Below are 20,147 nucleotides of genomic sequence, written 5' to 3'. Positions count from 1 at the left end.
TTCGCCTGGCTTCTCACTTCAGATACAAAATAGTAGCTTTCATTAAAAGCTACAACATATTTGATCTTGGCTCACACATACGAGCTATGATTTGAGATTTATCTGCCAGATTGGAACGAGGGAATTCCTCAGAGGATGGAAAGACAACTCTGCTGCAAGGCATGTACTACAGAGGAACCCAGAATCGATCAACAAATCGTTAAAACAACTGAAAACATCATAAACACACCTGATGTCGATCTATTGAGAAACAATTGACAAGTATACCCATCGGCAAGTCGTCTTTGCCAATCAGTATTTTGCGCTTGATCACCGATGTATAAAGGATATATGAACAGTATTATATTAGAAAATGAAGTGTGGAGCCTCACTCAAATTGTCACAATACTAGCTAATGTTATGCATTTATGCTTTGTTATGTACCGCAATACTCCCACGAAGCCATATATCTTATTGTCCCCAAGTACAATGAACAGTATCGCCACGGACAAACTCGAGAAATCTCGATTATTTTAGGCAAAGATCACCTTCACCAGGATACAGAAAAAAATCAAAGCGCAACCCAAAAAAACAGAGTCTCTAAACAGCAACCGGATCGGGTGAGAAGGTCAACGCTCAAGGTCAAAGTGCTGACCAGGAGTTCATTTCAGAACCATGTACGCCAAGTAGTTGCGTATTGGTTTCGCACGTAGTTTAAAAAGGAAATAGTTGTCTGTTAACCATTTTAAATGCAATCTAAACATCCGCCTGAAAAAGGTTCATCTATCAGTTGCATAGAGTCTCTAAACAGCAACCGGGTCGGGCGAGAAGGTCAACGCTCAAGGTCAAAGTGCTGACCAGGAGTTCATTTCAGAACCATGTACGCCAAGTAGTTGCGTATTGGTTTCGCACGTAGTTTAAAAAGGAAATAGTTGTCTGTTAACCATTTTAAATTCAATCTAAACATCCGCCTGAAAAAGGTTCATCTATCAGTTGCATAGAGTATTTAAACAGCAACCGGGTCGGGCGAGAAGGTCAACGCTCAATGTCAAAGTGCTGACCAGGAGTTCATTTCAGAACCATGTACGCCAAGTAGTTGCGTATTGGTTTCGCACGTAGTTTAAAAAGGAAATAGTTGTCTGTTAACCATTTTAAATGCAATCTAAACATCCGCCTGAAAAAGGTTCATCTATCAGTTGCATAGAGTCTCTAAACAGCAACCGGGTCGGGCGAGAAGGTCAACGCTCAAGGTCAAAGTGCTGACCAGGAGTTCATTTCAGAACCATGTACGCCAAGTAGTTGCGTATTGGTTTCGCACGTAGGAAATAGTTGTCTGTTAACCATTTTAAATTCAATCTAAACATCCGCCTGAAAAAGGTTCATCTATCAGTTGCATAGAGTATTTAAACGATATGGTTGATACGACATATACAAAAAAGTGACGTAAGACGTGACATTGAAAACAAACGAGACAAGGTACCCTAGGTACTGCGTCTAAATTCAAATAAGTAACTCAATATGACACCACATTTAACCGACATATACCAACGTTCAAACGACTCACTTCAACCTATTTCATTCCAACCAATATAACTGAAAGCCAATTACGAAAAATTACATTATCATGTTACATATTGATTTACATTTTTGATTTTAATTATTTGTTTTTGTGTATGCAGTTTTGTTTGCAAATGGATGCATTCTAAAAATAACCAAACTATTTTACTTATATTTCAAAATTGATAGCAAATTCAGGAACATGACGATTTTTTTTAAATATTACTTTAATATCCGGAATCATATGGAATACCTTGCGGACAGTTTTTGATATTTATATACCTTTTCACTCTTTTTGTCTCTTGGAAAATGTTGCTTTTGTTTAATTCCGACGACCCATCGACAACGATATTTGTTTTAATTGGACACGTTTGACATATAAAAAAAGAATATGTGGTATGCTTGTCAACTTTTAATTAGAGACTAAAGTGACACAGAAATTAACAACTATACAACTTTCAACAGCGAGTGAAGACATTACCGCAAAAACGGATTTATTCAAGATTTAAATTATGTGATAGCAAAACAGTGAAAATTATATTTTACACCTCAGTTATTACACTGGTCAAACTAAATTTTCGTTAGTATAAACTCTTACATTAAATTTACTCACTATATTTTTCGTTCTTTTTATTGGATATAAACTTTTCCTTTGTTGTTAAATGTTTATTTATACATTTGCAAAGTTTTTTCTTTACATTTTTGAATTTGATATAACGTTGAAATAATCAACCTTCCCTCGCTCTTTATATTTTTTTCTTTCCTTTTATAAATCTATAGCGGCGGAGGTTTGCCAAAAAAATTGGTTATATATTTATGTTTATGTATTTTCATTTGTGTATTCGATTATTTATGATATATTGTGTTTTGTAATATATTGAAAAAATATTTATAACAGGCAATACAAATTATTCCTATTGACTTCCTTTGATTTTACCCACTTGATAATTAGCTTTAACAGGCCCTGTAATGACAATAATGTTTCATACACTAAAGCTTATGTATGAATTAAAAAGTCAATGATTGGATAGAAAAATGTAACTTTTACAAAAGCTCACCTATATATTAATTTGTGGCAGCTAAGCGACACTGTAGTAAATACGATTAGTGTAAAAAAGAAACAAACATGTTCCTTCTTCTAAATTTTCAAAATATATAATTAAGTATAGATGCAAATGTAACATTGGGTTTATGAATTGATATGGTTAGAATATGCAGAAGAAACAATCATTCCTTGCATTTACTTTTAAGGCTGAAATATAGATATACTGATAAAGTTAAAGCATGCAAAAGACACAAGTTCCCTCATATTTACCTATAGGCTAAGATATTTTTTAAGGTATATGGGTCGCGACTGACCCCTTACAGATCAACAGAGGGTTCGTAGCCCAAATCCTCGATGCATTTTATTAACCCTCTGAGGTCCGTTTGGTTTCAGTAGGTAACAGCATAACAAATTTACCACTCTATTTCTGCTGCAATTTGTTAAAAAAAATACAATGAACAACAGCAACAGTAACATATGACGTCATCATAAATGGTAAACGTGACGTCATGAACACCCTATGAATTTAACTATCATCAACGGTTCTGTAGTGTCCACTACATGATGACATAAACCAACCACAACGTGGTAGTTTACCCGTAGTAGGATAAGTAAAGATGTTGTTTAAACATGCAGAAAAATATTGTAACGTTCCGGAGTTTTCTTGTCAGGATATACACCCGTAGTTACTTTTGTGGGCCTCTGGTGAAGGAAGTAATAATAAAAACCATAATCGAGGTCATAAATTGTATTATTTCTATTTTAAAAACAATATATCAAATACAGCGGTTCAAGATTAATAATTATATACAATAAATCATACGGCAAGGTGCATTACTTGCATTAAGATAGATAAAACAATTGCTCGGTACAAGAAGATCTCCTTGGTGCACGCCATTCAAATACTCAGCGTACTCGGTGCAGCAAATCTACTTGGTGCAGGAAATTCACTTGGTGCAATGCATACTCGGTGCATTGATAAATATAATCACGAAGTACTCCTGCTTGGTGCACTGCATTACTTGGTGCGGGAAAATCTACTTGGTGCACTGCATTTAAGAGCGATTGCTAACTGCATGGAGGTTGTTGGAGAGAATCTCCACGTAGGAACATGCGTTTTTTTTATTTTATACCATGTGTGACGTAATGCACAAGTTATTAAAAAAGAACACGTAACGTTACATTTGGCGGGTTATACTGAAATTAAGTATAAACAAATACAAAAGGAACAATAACACAAATAAATAAGGCGATATATAGATTTAAAGAAGTCAGTATATAAAATAAGGTCAAAAGTAAGCTATTTCTTCTGTAAAATACGAATCACAAAACAACCATGACAACAACGGACATCTGCGTGTATCAAGTGTGAAACGGAGACCACAGTAAAACTACAAATTACCGGGGCGAACAATACCAACCCTGTCATTTACTTCTATAGCCCTTGTATCTGTAGTGATAATATAAACAGATGCAGAAGAAAAGATCAAACCTCATATGTACTTAAAAGCTTGGTGTTTGTAACGAACTAATTAGAACATGCTGAAGAAATGATCATCCTGCGTATCAAACTATAGGTCAGGTATCTGTAATGATCTCAGGACCATACACGTATGGTCATCACCATATGAGTATACACTCATATGGTCATGACCATGCGCGTATGATCCGAATATACATATGGTCCGGAAAAACGGATTTATTCAAGATTTAAATTATTTAATAGCAAAACAGTGAAAATTATATTTTAAACCTCAGTTATAACACTGGTCAAACTATATTTTCGTTAGTATAAACTCTTGCATTAAATTTACTCACTATATTTTGCGTTCTTTTTATTGGATATAAACTTTTCCTTTGTTGTTAATTGTTTATTTATACATTTGCAAAGTGTTTTCTTTACCTTTTTGAAAAGGAACAATAACACAAATAAATAAGGCGATATATAGATTCAAAGAAGTCAGTATATAAAATAAGGTCAAAAGTAAGCTATTTCTTCTGTAAAATACGAATCACAAAACAACCATGACAACAACGGACATCTGCGTGTATCAAGTGTGAAACGGAGACCACAGTAAAACTACAAATCACCGGGGCGTAACAATACCAACCCTGTCATTTACTTCTATAGCCCTTGTATCTGTAGTGATAATATAAACAGATGCAGAAGAAAAGATCAAACCTCATATGTACTTAAAAGCTTGGTGTTTGTAACGAACTAATTAGAACATGCTGAAGAAATGATCATCTTGCGTATCAAACTATAGGTCAGGTATCTGTAATGATCTCTAGGACCAGGTATCTGTAATGATCTCAGGACCATACACGTATGGTCATGACCATATGAGTATACACTCATATGGTCATGACCATGCGCGTATGATCCGAATATACATATGGTCCGGAACATATACACTCAGATTGAATATCTGAAATAATTCTATTAACGCATGTACCAAATATGTTTATATATTGCAAATTTTAAATGGCTGCAGTTTATACTGATACATATTTTTTTCTCTTATCTTTCGTCTGTATTATTATACAGATCTGTCTTATATACTGAGACATACTTTCTGACCTGAATACTGATATACTATGTTTGTTCTGAATTTCATCATATACTGTCTTCTCTCTATATGTACTGCCACATGGTGTATGATAGATACAGTATGTTCTGTATACAGATACAAACTGTCTGTCGGCTTTGTCTACTGATGCATACTGTTTGACTTATATACTGGAAAATGACGTCAGTCTTATTTCTTGATACATACTGTGTATTCTGTACAGTTGCACATAACGTATATCTTGTATACTGATCATGTCAGTTTTGTAAACTGATACATACTACTAGTTCTGGTAATTAACACATGCTTTCTGTCTTGTACACTGATACAAACTGTTTGTCCTATACACTTAAACATAGTGTCTGTCCTGTATACTGATATATCCGGTTTGTTTAGATACTGATGCATACTGTTTGACTAGTATACTGGCAAATGACGTCTCGTATTATGTGCTGATACATACTATATATCCTGTATACTTACACATAGTGTCTATCTTGAATACTGATAGAAAACGTTTCTTTCGTTATCTGATACATACTATTAGCTAGTCTACTGATGTATGTAAGTAATGTATGTTTCGTATACTGATATGTTCTGTCTGTCCTATATATACTGATACATAATGACTGTCCTGTATAATGCTGCATAATGTCTTTCACTAATTGGGTACATAATGTTTACTGAGTCATAATGTCGGGCCTGCGACCTGAACATAATGTCTGTCTTACTGTCTGTTCACCCGTCTGTCTGTTTGACCTCGCTTTTACTGGGTTTTTGTCGATGTTGTTGTTCGTCTTGTAAACTGATACATACTATTAGTTCCTTTTACTGATTAGTAACGTGTGTTTTGTATAATGATGATTAATATCTGTCAGTAATCGGATACATAACTAATAATGTCGAACCTTTGACCTGAACATACTATTTGTCCTACTGTCTGCTCGCCAGTCTGTCTGTTTAACTTTACTTTTACTGTTTTTATATATTACACTGTTTAAATGTTAAAATCAGTTGTGTCAACTGATAGGTAATGTATGTTTTGTAAACTGATATATACTGTCTCTCCTATATACTGTTACATAATAACTGTATAATCAGACATACTATCTGTCGGATACATTATGTATAACTGATTCATAATGTGGGGCCTGTCAACTGAACATTATCATGATAATGTTTGTCTAACTGTCTGTTTTCCCGTCTATCTATTAAAACTATCTTTTATCTTTTGTGTTTACATGGTGCACTGTTTAAATGCTTACGTTTTATATTTGAGCCTTTAGTTTTGCCATTAGCTTATATTAGGTACTTTTCATATTGAATTTTTTCTCGGAGTTTGATATTTTATGTTATTATACTTTTTGTATAAAATATTTAGCTTAAACAATTTATCCTCAGTTTGACCTACATGTGTCGCCACAAAATCTGATAACATTTTATTTTAAAAGAAGGTAAAAGAAATGTTTTGCAGAAAAATAGGTAGTTTAAACCTGGAAAAAAACAGCCATTCAAGAAAAGGTGGTGGTAAAAAAAGATTTTTTGTTATGGCCAGCAGTATTTTCTTAAAAAGTATATAATAATGATGCTTCGTGCTAATTTTCATGCTTGTATCATAATTAGCACAACTTCCCTCATTTTACTTGCTAATATCTTCCACTATAAGTATATCAGAAAGCATAATCATAGCTTACTCAACATATGACACCCATCATCATGATCATGCTTAACCAATAATTTCCATATTTCTCTTAAATTAACATTTAAAATGTATTAATATAGTCCTAAAAAAAATATTGGACAATATAGTTTTGATGATTTCTGAGTAGCAATACAAGTTGTTAGTAATGATCAATATCTTTACAAAATAGTGTAAAATTTTATACCCTTAAAAAATTGAAGATCGAACTTCATTTCGAATGGTCACATAAATACACGTTCTGTACAAAACTTTTTTAGCCCGCTTAACTAAAAACATAGTGAAACATACCGTCTGTATTGAAATTATCAAGAAAATAAGGTTTCAACTTTCTGAGGCAAAGATGAATTTAGATCAATTTAGCCATACATTTTAGTTATTTTTGACATTCAACTGTTTTGGCTATGAGTGTCCCTCAGTGCGTGAACTGGTGACAAAATATTATCGCCCCTGTAAACAGTGGGTTCTTCTGACTAGAGGTAATCGGTAAAGAATAGCGGAAAATGGTGTACATTGTTTACGAGCTTGAAATGAGCTAACACAGACGAACTGAGACGTGTCAACGTAATGTGAATATGATAATGCACCAGGTAAATTATTAATTGTTAAGTTTATCACATCATCGTATCTTCATATGATACGTAAATAAGTGAATTTTCGATTTTCAGTGTCGTCAGGGTTCACACCTGGAATCATGCCAACCTTTCATTATTTTTTTTTAATACTAACCTATAGTCGGAACATCTTGATTTTCTCCCAATTTGTAAAGTTAATTATGCTGGTTGACATATATTTTTTTGGGGGAAAAAAATCATATGCAGTCAAATGTGGCAGTTTTTAATATTTGTTGCTATGTGAAATAAAGGAAAGTAAATTAAAGTAAAAGAAGGCGCGCTTTTTCAAATAGTAAACAAATTAATTCAGATGCATAGTATTTTGTCAAATAATAAAGAATATCGTAGAAACTTGCTAGAAATTCATCTAATTTTTAAAAGATATACAACATGACATACTGAAATCTGAAAAGGGGTAAAACCACCATACCTTGAACAAATTCAGTTAAAAAGAGGGGGGGGTAAAATGCTACGACATTTAGATTTTATTTATTTTTTGTCGACAGCCAAAAGATGATTTGACATGTAACTAACTACTTTTTCAATTTCATTATAAAGTAAAATTGGCTTTTTTTGGGGTCTCTGTTTATTGTGGTCTGATGTTTTCAGGTTCTCTTTGGATTGCCAAATAATATTATAATCATCTAATTGAATGTTCAAATTATTTTGCAGCGATGGTGTGTATGGAAGGAAGACTGTCATAAAACCCAACAGTTCCGGATGGCCCTTTAAATAATTGCTTAACATCAATAGCGATGTAAGATTCAAGTGTTTGATTTAGCACAAGTTAAGACAGGTTTTCCTTGTAATTGTGGCAGAAAAACCACTAGACAGTGTCATGCATTGAAAGAATATCAAACGGATATTTTATGGAATGATTCTCATACATATTAAATCATATGCATAGGAAAGTTGAGCTAGTGTCTTTCATGCAGTAATTTTTAATTTCCAATATAAACTCTGAAAAGACAAGAGCATAGAAATGTATACCAGTGAGAAACATTCTTTGTGAATAAAATCATTCCAAAACTTAAATGTGTCATTAGTGTTGCATTATTTATCAGTAGAGATAATCAGATTCCAGTAAGATTGTTCAACTGATGGTTTTTGTTTGTAATCATTTTTGTAAATCTTAGTTGTTTTGACAATCCGGGCTGTGCATGTTGCCCGACTGCCCCTTTCAGTGTGAGACAATATTTTTTTTATGATAAACAAAATCACTGATTCAAGACGGGAGCGGACCCCTTTTGGGCAGTTAGTGCGAATCCGTTGAAAATTCTTGTGACGAAACTACATTTCGGAACACGTTAAAAATTGGATACCCAGAAAGCTACATTTTTAAGGTTTGATATATATTTTTTTCAAAAAAAAAGAAAAATATGCAGTCAAATGTGGCAGTTTGTTACACACCCCTATGTTGAACAATATGTTGTTCAATTAACAGCATGTTTGGCAATCAAAAAATCATATATTAACACATTTAGCTGTAACATATACTTTATTTATAGTGGTTGTATAAAAGTTATATAATGGTTTTGTGTTTTAAGAGATATTCATCCCTATGCATATCGGGTTTTATGCGTAAATTGTCTCTCCTGTTTTTAGACCTTTTCTATCTCTTTCATAAGAAGAGTGACTTTTCTATTGTTCTAGTGTCACTGGAAATCCCACTGTCCTGATGAAGGTAAATTTATAAAAGCGCTACGAACAGCATATAATTAATAAACGTGTTGTTTTCAATTCTTATAGGGCGTAACCACATCACATAAAAGAGAATGTACTGTTTGCTTGTTGATGCGTTTGATTTGTGCAACTGTTACCTTTTGAATTGTTTTGTTAATATTGTTTTATTTTTGAATCTGGAAATTTAAGTGTTATAATAATCTTTATGATTATTGAATATTTGAAATGGTAATAAAGTAAAACATGCGTTCATAATGGTTAAACAAAGAGGGCTTTGTTGCTAAAACTTAAAAATGATTAAAGGGTGAAATTTCAAACAAAAGAAGTAGAAAGAGCTTGGAAGAAGTATTTAAACGGATCACTTTGACAGTATTATGCAAAGAAACCAAGCACATATAAAAATGTCAATGTATATGTGTCTTTGGTTTTGCTTAGCTGCGCCTGTTGCTCTTCAGACTAAACAAATATTCGGTAAGTTCTAACTTTCCAAACAAATTTGCAACTTGTATATGGTATTATCCTTCTTTTCATTCGTTTCAATAAATTACATAGATTTCGCGGGGAAATAAAAACTGATAGTTTCACATTTGAAATAAACGTGGTTATTTCATTCCTCTGCTGTCATATGGCATTAGACAATGACAAGACGTCAAAAACTTCGAATCAAAACAAATTATGAATATGTAGTTCCTGGAATTTTTATTTCATTTTAAAAGTCATTTGCTAATATGACAAAATTATTAAAAAAATCAAATACCGAAAAATATTTAACTCGTGACTGAACAATAATACTGATGTACTAATTGGCTACCCTCAGTAATACCAAACCTTACATGTAGACAGAGCGTTCACTCCGAAATTTCAGTAGACTTAACAAGAAGTCATGTTTGTTTTGACTTTCGCGTTAACTTAAAATCGGCGCGTCTTCATGTTTTGTAGAGATTAAACAAGCGTTTACTTTCGCGTTCCCTTCTTTGTAATGTGAATAAAAACGCGTCTTTTATTTTCTTTAATAGTTAACGGATGTTTTCAGTTTGTAGTTAACCCGTGTAAATGCAGAGTATCATCGTATCCTGAATACAGTGACATTAAATGTCACACGATATGGAACATGAAAATCAAATTACCAACCGGTAATTTTCGATAGACATTTTGACAATTATAGTTAGTAATAATTTTATTACACCTCTGTAATCAATCAAGAACTAAACACAGTAAAAAAGTCTAGACAAGTCTTTTTTTATTCATATAATAGAATCGTCACTCAAATCCAGACTTAGACTGTCTGACTCAACATGACTCTTATAACAAATTTATTTGATCCCTTTAACTCAAACTGGCATTATTTTCACTTCATCAAGTAAATCAATATAACTGCACAGTAATTCAGTTATATATTTAGGTCTAGAGGTATTGTATAAGATAAATGGCAGCAATATAAGAAAACAATGTCAACAAAATTTTGTTTGTTTCATTTGATAGTGCCAAATTGTGTTTTTTGTATTTACAATAATGAATAATAAACAAATATCAGTAGTTTTTGGACCTCTAACTGACTCGCGTAATAACGTTATGTGTCCGCATCAACCAAAGCTGATCATTTGTGCAATTTATAATGTAAATCTTTTTACCTGAATAGTTTATATTTTGAATTCAATAGAGACTTTACATACTTGTACCTCCTATATCCTCCTAGGAATCTAATTCGTTGAAAACGTCCACATAGACAGCATGTTTTTCCATATTATATAAGTAGGGAGGCATGGCGTAATTCAATACACTGTTAGTTATGGAGTTTCAATTTTGACATTATTTGATTATTCAAATTTTTTCAAAGTTCTGTTTTATATTGTTATATCAAGGTTGTTGATGTTAAATTGTTGATTAATTAAGAAACATTTTTTTGTAATGTGTTTATTGGCTAGAACTACATATATAACTAGTCATAGAAAGTTAGTCCATATTACATCACCATAGTTGGAACCAATACATATGGTTGATAATTTTTATAATTTACAACTGCTTAGCGATTAGCATGATTAATAATTGATAATTATAATAATAATAATAAAGAAAATCTGACTTTGGCAGTTTGGAACGGGTAAATATTTCAATTACGTTAATTTTTACTCCCTTAGTGGGAGACAGGGATTCCAGCAGGAAGTCGCTCTTTTTTGCAATGTTTTTTTTTTTATATAAAAATACTGTTTTTATGAAAGAAAAAATTTCTTTAAGATATTTTTTAAGGTTGCAATATTTACTTGTCCACATTTTTTTCTTTCTAATATGTCAAAAAGACACTTTATCTAGATATTGTGTTCGTTCAATTTGGACTTTTGAATATATTCAGGGATAAAGTTTTCCCGAACATCAAAAAGTTTGGGAAATGTCCAGAACATTTTTTTTTATAGTTCCAATTGAGTCCATACAGAAAATGCGTTTATTGTTTTTTTTAGACACGTATTTGCTCTCGAAATTCTGGGATTAGTAATGTATTGGAGCCACTGTTATTTAAATAAAAAAAATCTCAACAATTAAGTGAATTGTTGAATTGTCTATTTTAACAGATGAACCTCATGCAGTAATTGGTGAGTTATAAAATATATACAACACCAAAATATCGATTGATTCACTGTTTTAAAATACATAGCATGCATAGGAAGTCGTAGGTGAGTTAACAACCTGTGTTGTTTACATATATGCAATACCAACTATCAATTGATTCGCTGTTTTGAAATATAAATGCATGCCTGGTACTGTTTTTAAGCATTTATCACAACGTTGTTATTGGCTAATGAAGTCATGAACACATAAAACCCACTAACGTCTCAACTAAAATCCCCTTCCCTTTCATGAATGTGACCTACCGAATTATATTATTTACCGGATTTGTTATCAGATAAGCAATAAGACGGGTGCACAATGTGGGGCAGGATTTGTTTACCCTTCCTGTACACATGCGATGGGGTTCATATTGCTTATTCTTCAGTTTTCTATGTTGTGTCATATGTACTATTGTTTGTCTGTTTGTCTCTTTTTCATTTTTAGCAATGGTGTTGTCAGCTTATTTTCGCTTTATAAGATTGACTGTCCCACTGGTATCTTTCGCCCCTCTTTTATGTCCTGATGCTATTTTCATGATACAGATACAAGATAAGATCTAAATATAAACAGTTTTCACAAATTTTAAATGTAAACAAGATGATGAGAACGTTAACCTAATATTTCACGCCTAGTGAAACGTTTTGATTTTTGTTAGGATGTGGTATTTGTGATTTTTTTTATAACCTGATTATTATATGATGACATCGCTTTATATCGGAACGAAAAGGTTGCCCGTTGTTGCAGAACTAAAACTGTATGACTAGAAAACATAACTGTATCCTTGGTTATGTGTATTTCGGGTCCTTTTTGTGCCAACACTTTTGTTTAAAAGTCGTATACGCCCGAACGTAATCTATTTTGGGTTATTTGTAAATGGTTTTGACACATGTTAGCAGTTATTGATTCTATATTCGACAAGGCAAGCAAAGGTTTCGAAATCATATTTTCTTCGTCTAGTCTTACATATCTAAATAGTTACTAAACATGCTAAAACGTAAAATCAAAACTAAACACAGTAAAACAGAAACAATGAGAAAAGAGGGCAAATATTAAAGTTGTTAACGTTGTCAGTTTGAAGTCGACAACGCATAGTTTGGTATAATTTCATATCAAGAATGACACTATGAAAAGATATAAAATGTCCAGGAAGGTACAAATGTCAATGCAATAACGATGATAATGTCAATCAGGAAAAATATAACCAAAAATTACCGATACATTTATATTGTTTATTTTCAGAAATAGGATTACCGGGTCCTCCTGGAATGCAAGGTGTTCAAGGTAAGACGTCCTGTAGATTCATTGATATTTGTAACAAAGAACCACAAAGGTAAAACGTACGATAGATTCGTTAATAATTATTACCAGGAACCACAAAGGTAGGAAATACTGTAGATGCATTGATAATTATTATCAGGAACTACAAAGGTAAAACGTGCTGCAGATTCATTGATAGTTATTATCCGGAACCACAATGGTAAGAAGTGCTGTAGATAATCATTGATAATTATTACCCACAGAACTACAAAGGTAAGACAGACTGTAGATTCATTGATAATTACTACCAAGACCCACAAAGGTAAAACGTGCTGCAGATTCATTGATTAGTATCATCCGGATCCACAATGGAAAGAAGTGCTGTAGATAATCATTGATAATTTTTACCCACAGAACTACAAAGGTAAGACAGACTGTAGATTCATTGATAAGTACTACCAAGAGCATCAAAGGTAAAACGTGCTGCAGATTCATTGATAAGTATCATCCGGAACTACAATGGTAAGAATTGCTGTAGATAATCATTGATAATTATTACCCACATAACTACAAAGGTAAGACAGACTGTAGATTCATTGAAATTACTACCAAGAACATCAAAGGTAAAACGTGCTGCAGATTCATTGATAATTATTATCCGGAACCACAATGGTAAGAAGTGCTGTAGATAATCATTGATAATTATTACCCACAGAACTACAAAGGAAAGACAGACTGTAGATTCATTGATAATTACTACCAAGACCCACAAAGGTAAAACGTGCTGCAGATTCATTGATAAGTATCATCCGGATCCACAATGGTAAGAAGTGCTGTAGATAATCATTGATAATTATTACCCACAGAACTACAAAGATAAGACAGACTGTAGATTCATTGATAAATACTACCAAGAACATCAAAGGTAAAACGTGTTGCAGATTTATTGATAATTATTATCCGGAACCACAATGGTAAGAAGTGCTGTAGATAATCATTGATAATTATTACCCACAGAACTACAAAGGTAAGACAGACTGTAGATTCATTGATAATTACTACCAAGACCCACAAAGGTAAAACGTGCTGCAGATTCATTGATAAGTATCATCCGGATCCTCAATGATAAGAAATGATGTAGATAATCATTGATAATTATTACCCATAGAACTACAAAGGTAAGACAGACTGTAGATTCATTGATAATTACTACCAAGAACATCAAAGGTAAAACGTGTTGCAGATTCATTGATAATTATCATCCGGATCCACAATGGTAAGAAGTGCTGTAGATAATCATTGATAATTATTACCCACAGAACTACAAAGATAAGACAGACTGTAGATTCATTGATAATTACTACCAAGAACATCAAAGGTAAAACGTGTTGCAGATTCATTGATAATTATTATCCGGAACCACAATGGTAAGAAGTGCTGTAGATAATCATTGATAATTATTACCCACAGAACTACAAAGGTAAGACAGACTGTAGATTCATTGATAATTACTACCAAGACCCACAAAGGTAAAACGTGCTGCAGATTCATTGATAAGTATCATCCGGATCCACAATGGTTAGAAGTGCTGTAGATAATCATTGATAATTATTACCCACAGAACTACAAAGGTAAGACAGACTGTAGATTCATTGATAATTACTACCAAGAACATCAAAGGTAAAACGTGTTGCAGATTCATTGATAATTATCATCCACAGAACTACAAAGGTAAGACAGACTGTAGATTCATTGATAATTACTACCAAGAACATCAAAGGTAAAACGTGCTGCAGTTTCATTGATAATTACTACCAAGAACATCAAAGGTAAAACGTGCTGCAGTTTCATTGATAATTACTACCAAGAACATCAAAGGTAAAACGTGCTGCAGTTTCATTGATAATTACTACCAAGAACATCAAAGGTAAAACGTGCTGCAGTTTCATTGATAATTACTACCAAGAACATCAAAGGTAAAACGTGCTGCAGTTTCATTGATAATTATTACAAAGCACCACACATATCATAGTTGCTTATGTTTCCTCCTATAGGAACTTAAGCAAACTATGAAACTTTCCTCTATCCAAAAAGTAGCTGCCATGATATAACTCAATCCACAGTTTAGATTAAACAAATTTTATTGTTCAAAATGACAAATCGATCAGACGCAAGTTTTCCACTTAGAAACGTCTTCTTCAAATAAAAAAAAAATATACATCTTAATTAATTAACACTTTTCGTTCTTACAAATAACTTAAGTACACAGTTCAAGCAATGGATGTTTAGACTGCAAATATATAAATTTGTATCGAAAGATAACCGACTTCTCCATCTTTTGAAAGAAAATCGCAAGTTTTTAAGATGTCTGAATGTAAAGTTGGAAATGAGACATAATAACGCCCTATTCTGAAGCATTCATTCATTAATGAATTGCAAATATTTTGAAGGCTGAATAAAAGTACTCAGATACTTAAGACAAACAGATACGTAACCGCTATTTACTAAATATTGGTTTCTGTTTTCATTCCATTCATGTTTGACATTGAATAGGAATGAGAGGAGATCCTGGACGATCGGGAACTCCTGGATCGAAAGGAGGTCGTGGAGACCCTGGAAAAACAGCCCATGCTGGTCCTCGCGGATTAAAGGGGTCACCAGGAAATACAGGTGCGATTGGAGATTCAGGGAAAACTGGAAAAAATGGTAAAAGAGGACCTGCTGGACTACCAGGAGAAAAAGGATTGGATGGAGCCCGGGGTACTAATGGAATGAATGGAACACAGGGACCACCAGGGGATGATGGTATACAGGGAAGACGAGGCGAAACAGGACCTGATGGAGAAAGTGGACTCACTGGAGAAACTGGGCCATCTGGCTCATCTGGTAAGACTGGACCTCGTGGACCACAAGGAGACATTGGATTCAGAGGTTCAAGGGGATCAAAAGGAGAATCTGGTCACACAGGGGATCAAGGAATTAGTGGACTTCGTGGAGAATCCGGAGATACAGGGTCAACTGGACCCACTGGTCCAAAAGGAGATACTGGATCTCGGGGTATTTAAAATCTTTAATATGTTATATGCTGTAGGAACAAACTTTTAAATGTGTGATACAGATTCAATGCTAAATAAAATATTTTCAGTTCAAATTTGATTATTTATTTCCTGACAAGATTCTGATTGTGTTTAATATATAAGTACACTAATGTTTAATGTTAAGGTATGAAAATAATGTACATTGTAGCACACTATTAAGTTAAGTACAGCTTTGATCTGTTATGAATGCATTTGAGATAAACTATGCTACTAGAATTAAGTAAAATATTTCAGTTAAAACAACGTTTGATGTTGTTCTGGGAATTCACAGTTACTATCACAATACAATTTATACCCAATCAGATCTTTTGAAACCTATTGTATGGAATTTCCATTTGATTTCATAGGAACTGTCCAACGGGCTGGATTCATTATGGTGAATCGTGCTACCTGTTTAGTACCGAGGATTTATCCTGGCATCTCGCACAGGTATGATATAAATGTGCACGATACCTAACTTTGAATTACAGAAAGTGATGTGCGATTATTTATACGCATATTGATTAAATAAAGAAGTTAATAAGAATGAGAGTGTATTAATATCTGTTGTTTTCGAATTGGTCATACGTAATATAACTCATTGTTTCATACATATCTATTTAAGGATCGAAACGAACCAATCATGTATACCTATATATATAGTATAATAACACATAACTGCTCAAAACCTCAAGTGTATGACTAATCAATATGTATTTCCTTTCAATAGGGTTCATGTAGAGAACTCGATGCAAGACTTGCTGAAGTAACATCAAAAGCACAGTCAGATTTATTATTGATTTTGCAATAAGTTTAGCTAGAAGTATGTTCTTTATGAAAAACTACACTTACCAAACAAAGATATTTATATGTAACTCGTATCAATCTACGTATACATAATACTAATTACATATGTACATACGTAATATAACAAGTTATGTGGATGCATTTCTTTTCCTAAATACCAATTTTCGTGGATTGAGAAAAATAGAAATTTTCTGAATAAATGAATCCTGGTTAATAAAAGTCTGAGTAATAGCTAATTTAGAATTTAGTTCCCTTGAAAATAATCTTTTGTGGTGTACATTTTCCTACGAAATCACGATAAATTAAATGCTTAACTAAGAGATAACTTTATAGGAAACGTAATTAAACATATGCTATATTTTATGCCCTGGCAAAAAAGTAATCTTTGCCTATCAACCTCAAGAGAAGTAGAAAGCTTAGGGACCTATTTTAAACAGGCATTATAACTGAGGACAGGGGACTTTTAATGTATCTATAAAATATATTTATATATCATATAGATAGATTGTTTTGCTTTTTTGCTTTTTGTTTATGGTTTTGCTTGTTAAATGTATTTTGTATATGTTTATATCATTTGTCACAAACTTTATATGACAAAAAAAAATTGAATTGAATTGAATTAGAAAAACATATAATTTGAGAACTGTCAAGTCCGTGTATATATATTTTTCGAAAATGCATAACCTCTTTGGAACGTTCTTTTAAAAACATTATCAATTAAGTATACTATAAAATAAATACGTTACGAGGCCTGCGTAATACTTGTAATATGAATAATATAACATATCAACCACAGTGGTTAATATTACATGTCTACCACCATATAGGTTGGTCCTCTCCGTAAAAAAATCAGTATGCCTTCGAAATATATATATGTTAACAATAATTGTAATAACGGCCGGGAACCAGACTAACAACCATAAAACAGTTTGCCTTTCAAGCATGTTGCACCCTTAATAACAGTGAATATTTAGGAAAGGGAAATGTCAATTTGTTTATTGATATCATTTCAGAACGTTTAATATGCAAATATAGTTCAATCAACACCAGACACTATAGACAATTACAACATACACCGACAAACATTAATAAACACAATACACCATGTACGATATATCATTAACTTTTCATACACATTCGAAGTATAACACTGTACACAATATAGCATAGTTCAAAAGATTCTATGTTGATGTTTATTCTATTTAAATAAAAAGTATGTTTTGTCAGTTAGAACTTGTTTAATTAAACTGTTTCAATTGTAATTTATTTTGTAAACTAAAAGGGCGATTACAAGAACGGACCATTTTAGTTGTTGTATCAGAAATTCTTCATGTTCTTCGCTAAAGCTTATTTTAACTTTTAATCATTGTAGCCAATAGTTATTGGCTTGGTGGTAGTGATGAAGTGACGGAAGGGAGCTGGGTTTGGACTTCAACTGGTAATGCTTTCAGTTACACAGCCTGGTGGTCAAGGCAGCCCGATGGTCAAACGAGGCAAAACTGTCTTCAAATGTACCACCTTTATCAATACAGATGGGATGACAATGGCTGCACGGTGTCTCAGCCGTTTGTTTGTGAAATGAAATGTAAGAGTACAATATAAATGTATACTACAGTTTTCGAATGATGTGAATTTCGTGGATTTATCACCAGATGTAGGTATATATGTAAAATCGTTCATTGGTGAAAATCTGCAATTCTTTAAGTAAATGATGGTGGGTCTTTATGTGGTATTTATTACATTTAACAATTATACTACATCTCCTTATGTGTATTTGTAGGTTCCGTACAATCGTTCAATAACAAACTCAGAATAGCTGCCGTTGTGGTGTCACATAAATGACAACATTCTAAGATTTTGATGCAAACATGTATAGTATAGAGATTATTAACATAGCATTACAATATAGTCAGTGTTTGATACTCTTTATTGCTTAAGGCCTAACACACATGACACAGGTCTAGACAAACTATGTTTAATTAGTCCACGCTAAGCCTGATTTATGGTTTTGGATATGAACATTGGCGATATCTGTTGTTGTGTTATGTGTGAATGTATTAGTATTGTTATCATTCCTTCATTAATATGCTTTCGTTATCAAATATTTGACGTGTGTTATCCTCGAACATACAGTATTTTGTGCTTTTATTGCAATGTTTATGTATACACATGCTATAACTTTTCAGATATGTATTTGTTATACATAAGGGTCACAATTCACCTTGTGCTAATGTTGCAGCAGTCTATTATCCGATGATGATTTTAAGGATAATATATAATCAATATATTATCAATTTTGTCGTTACTGAAACTTATCTATTATATTTTTAGTTTTATACATTTTTCCAAAGTTGATTTTCATATTTCACGAATAAATTATAATCTCTTTTTAGATCATGTGTAGATACCATAATACTGACGAAATCAGCGGATAAAAGATCTTACTGATAATAAAATCTTTAAAATAAAAAACAGTATAGTGTTTTACCTCCCTCTACTACACTACACAACAAGATTATTACAAATAAATAATGGTCAAATCTTTTTTTCCAGCTCGAATTTTCTCAATTAAGGTGATACCTAACACTACAGAGAAACAACCCTGTAAAGTCAGCTAAACTTTTTGATTACGTTGTGGTGTTAATGGAATATTAGGCTTCTCAATGATAAAAATGGGTGATTGTCAAACTGCTATATAACCAGTGTAATTTTTCTGATAAAACGGTTGATTCAAAATTTTTGATTTTTTTTTTATATTTTTATTAAAGGGTCAAAGTAAATACTTTGTCAAAATTTTATGTAAAAAATAAACGAGCCAAATTAATTTTAGTGAAAGTGTGAGGTACCAAATTAAGGCTCCGAAGTACTAAATATATTTGTAAACCAAATATATGTTCTCTTCATTATGAAAGACACATGCGTTATCTATCAACCTTTTGAGCAAATTTCAACGTATTGAATTATTAAAAAACAATAATGTTTGTCGTACAATAATTTATAACACTTTCGTCACCTCAACGTGTTTTATTCTGCATTATGACATATACGACTGTCAGGTTACGATGAGTGTCGTACACATGTTTGAATACAAGTATTTTTTTGGGCAGTGCGTTTTCCTTTTCTTTGCAGATATTCATCCTTTTTGCAATGGGGTCTTTATTTATTCCTCATTCGTCCATATTGGGCCTTTTGAATTTTATAGTTGGTATTTTTTTTATAAAATATAGTAGATATGGAACATTGTTCAACGATGTT

General features: G+C 32.6%; 1 protein-coding gene across 1 annotated transcript; it reads left to right on the top strand.

Annotated features, from left to right (window-relative positions):
- Positions 1–12,735: 12,735 nt before the first annotated feature.
- On the top strand, positions 12,736–18,734 carry LOC134689750 (collagen alpha-1(VI) chain-like). Its single transcript, XM_063549720.1, has 10 exons — positions 12,736–12,766; positions 12,991–13,081; positions 13,423–13,432; positions 13,724–13,782; positions 14,026–14,035; positions 14,328–14,386; positions 14,630–14,739; positions 15,562–16,065; positions 18,265–18,330; positions 18,673–18,734. Exons 1-10 carry the CDS (start codon positions 12,736–12,738, stop codon positions 18,732–18,734), a joined length of 1,002 nt encoding a protein of 333 aa, XP_063405790.1.
- Positions 18,735–20,147: the final 1,413 nt, after the last annotated feature.

The sequence above is a fragment of the Mytilus trossulus genome, chromosome 11, assembly GCF_036588685.1.
Source record: "Mytilus trossulus isolate FHL-02 chromosome 11, PNRI_Mtr1.1.1.hap1, whole genome shotgun sequence".
Taxonomy (NCBI): Eukaryota; Metazoa; Mollusca; class Bivalvia; order Mytilida; family Mytilidae; genus Mytilus; species Mytilus trossulus.
The sequence above is the reverse complement of the archived record's forward strand: the minus strand, read 5'-3'. Positions and strand labels throughout refer to the sequence as shown.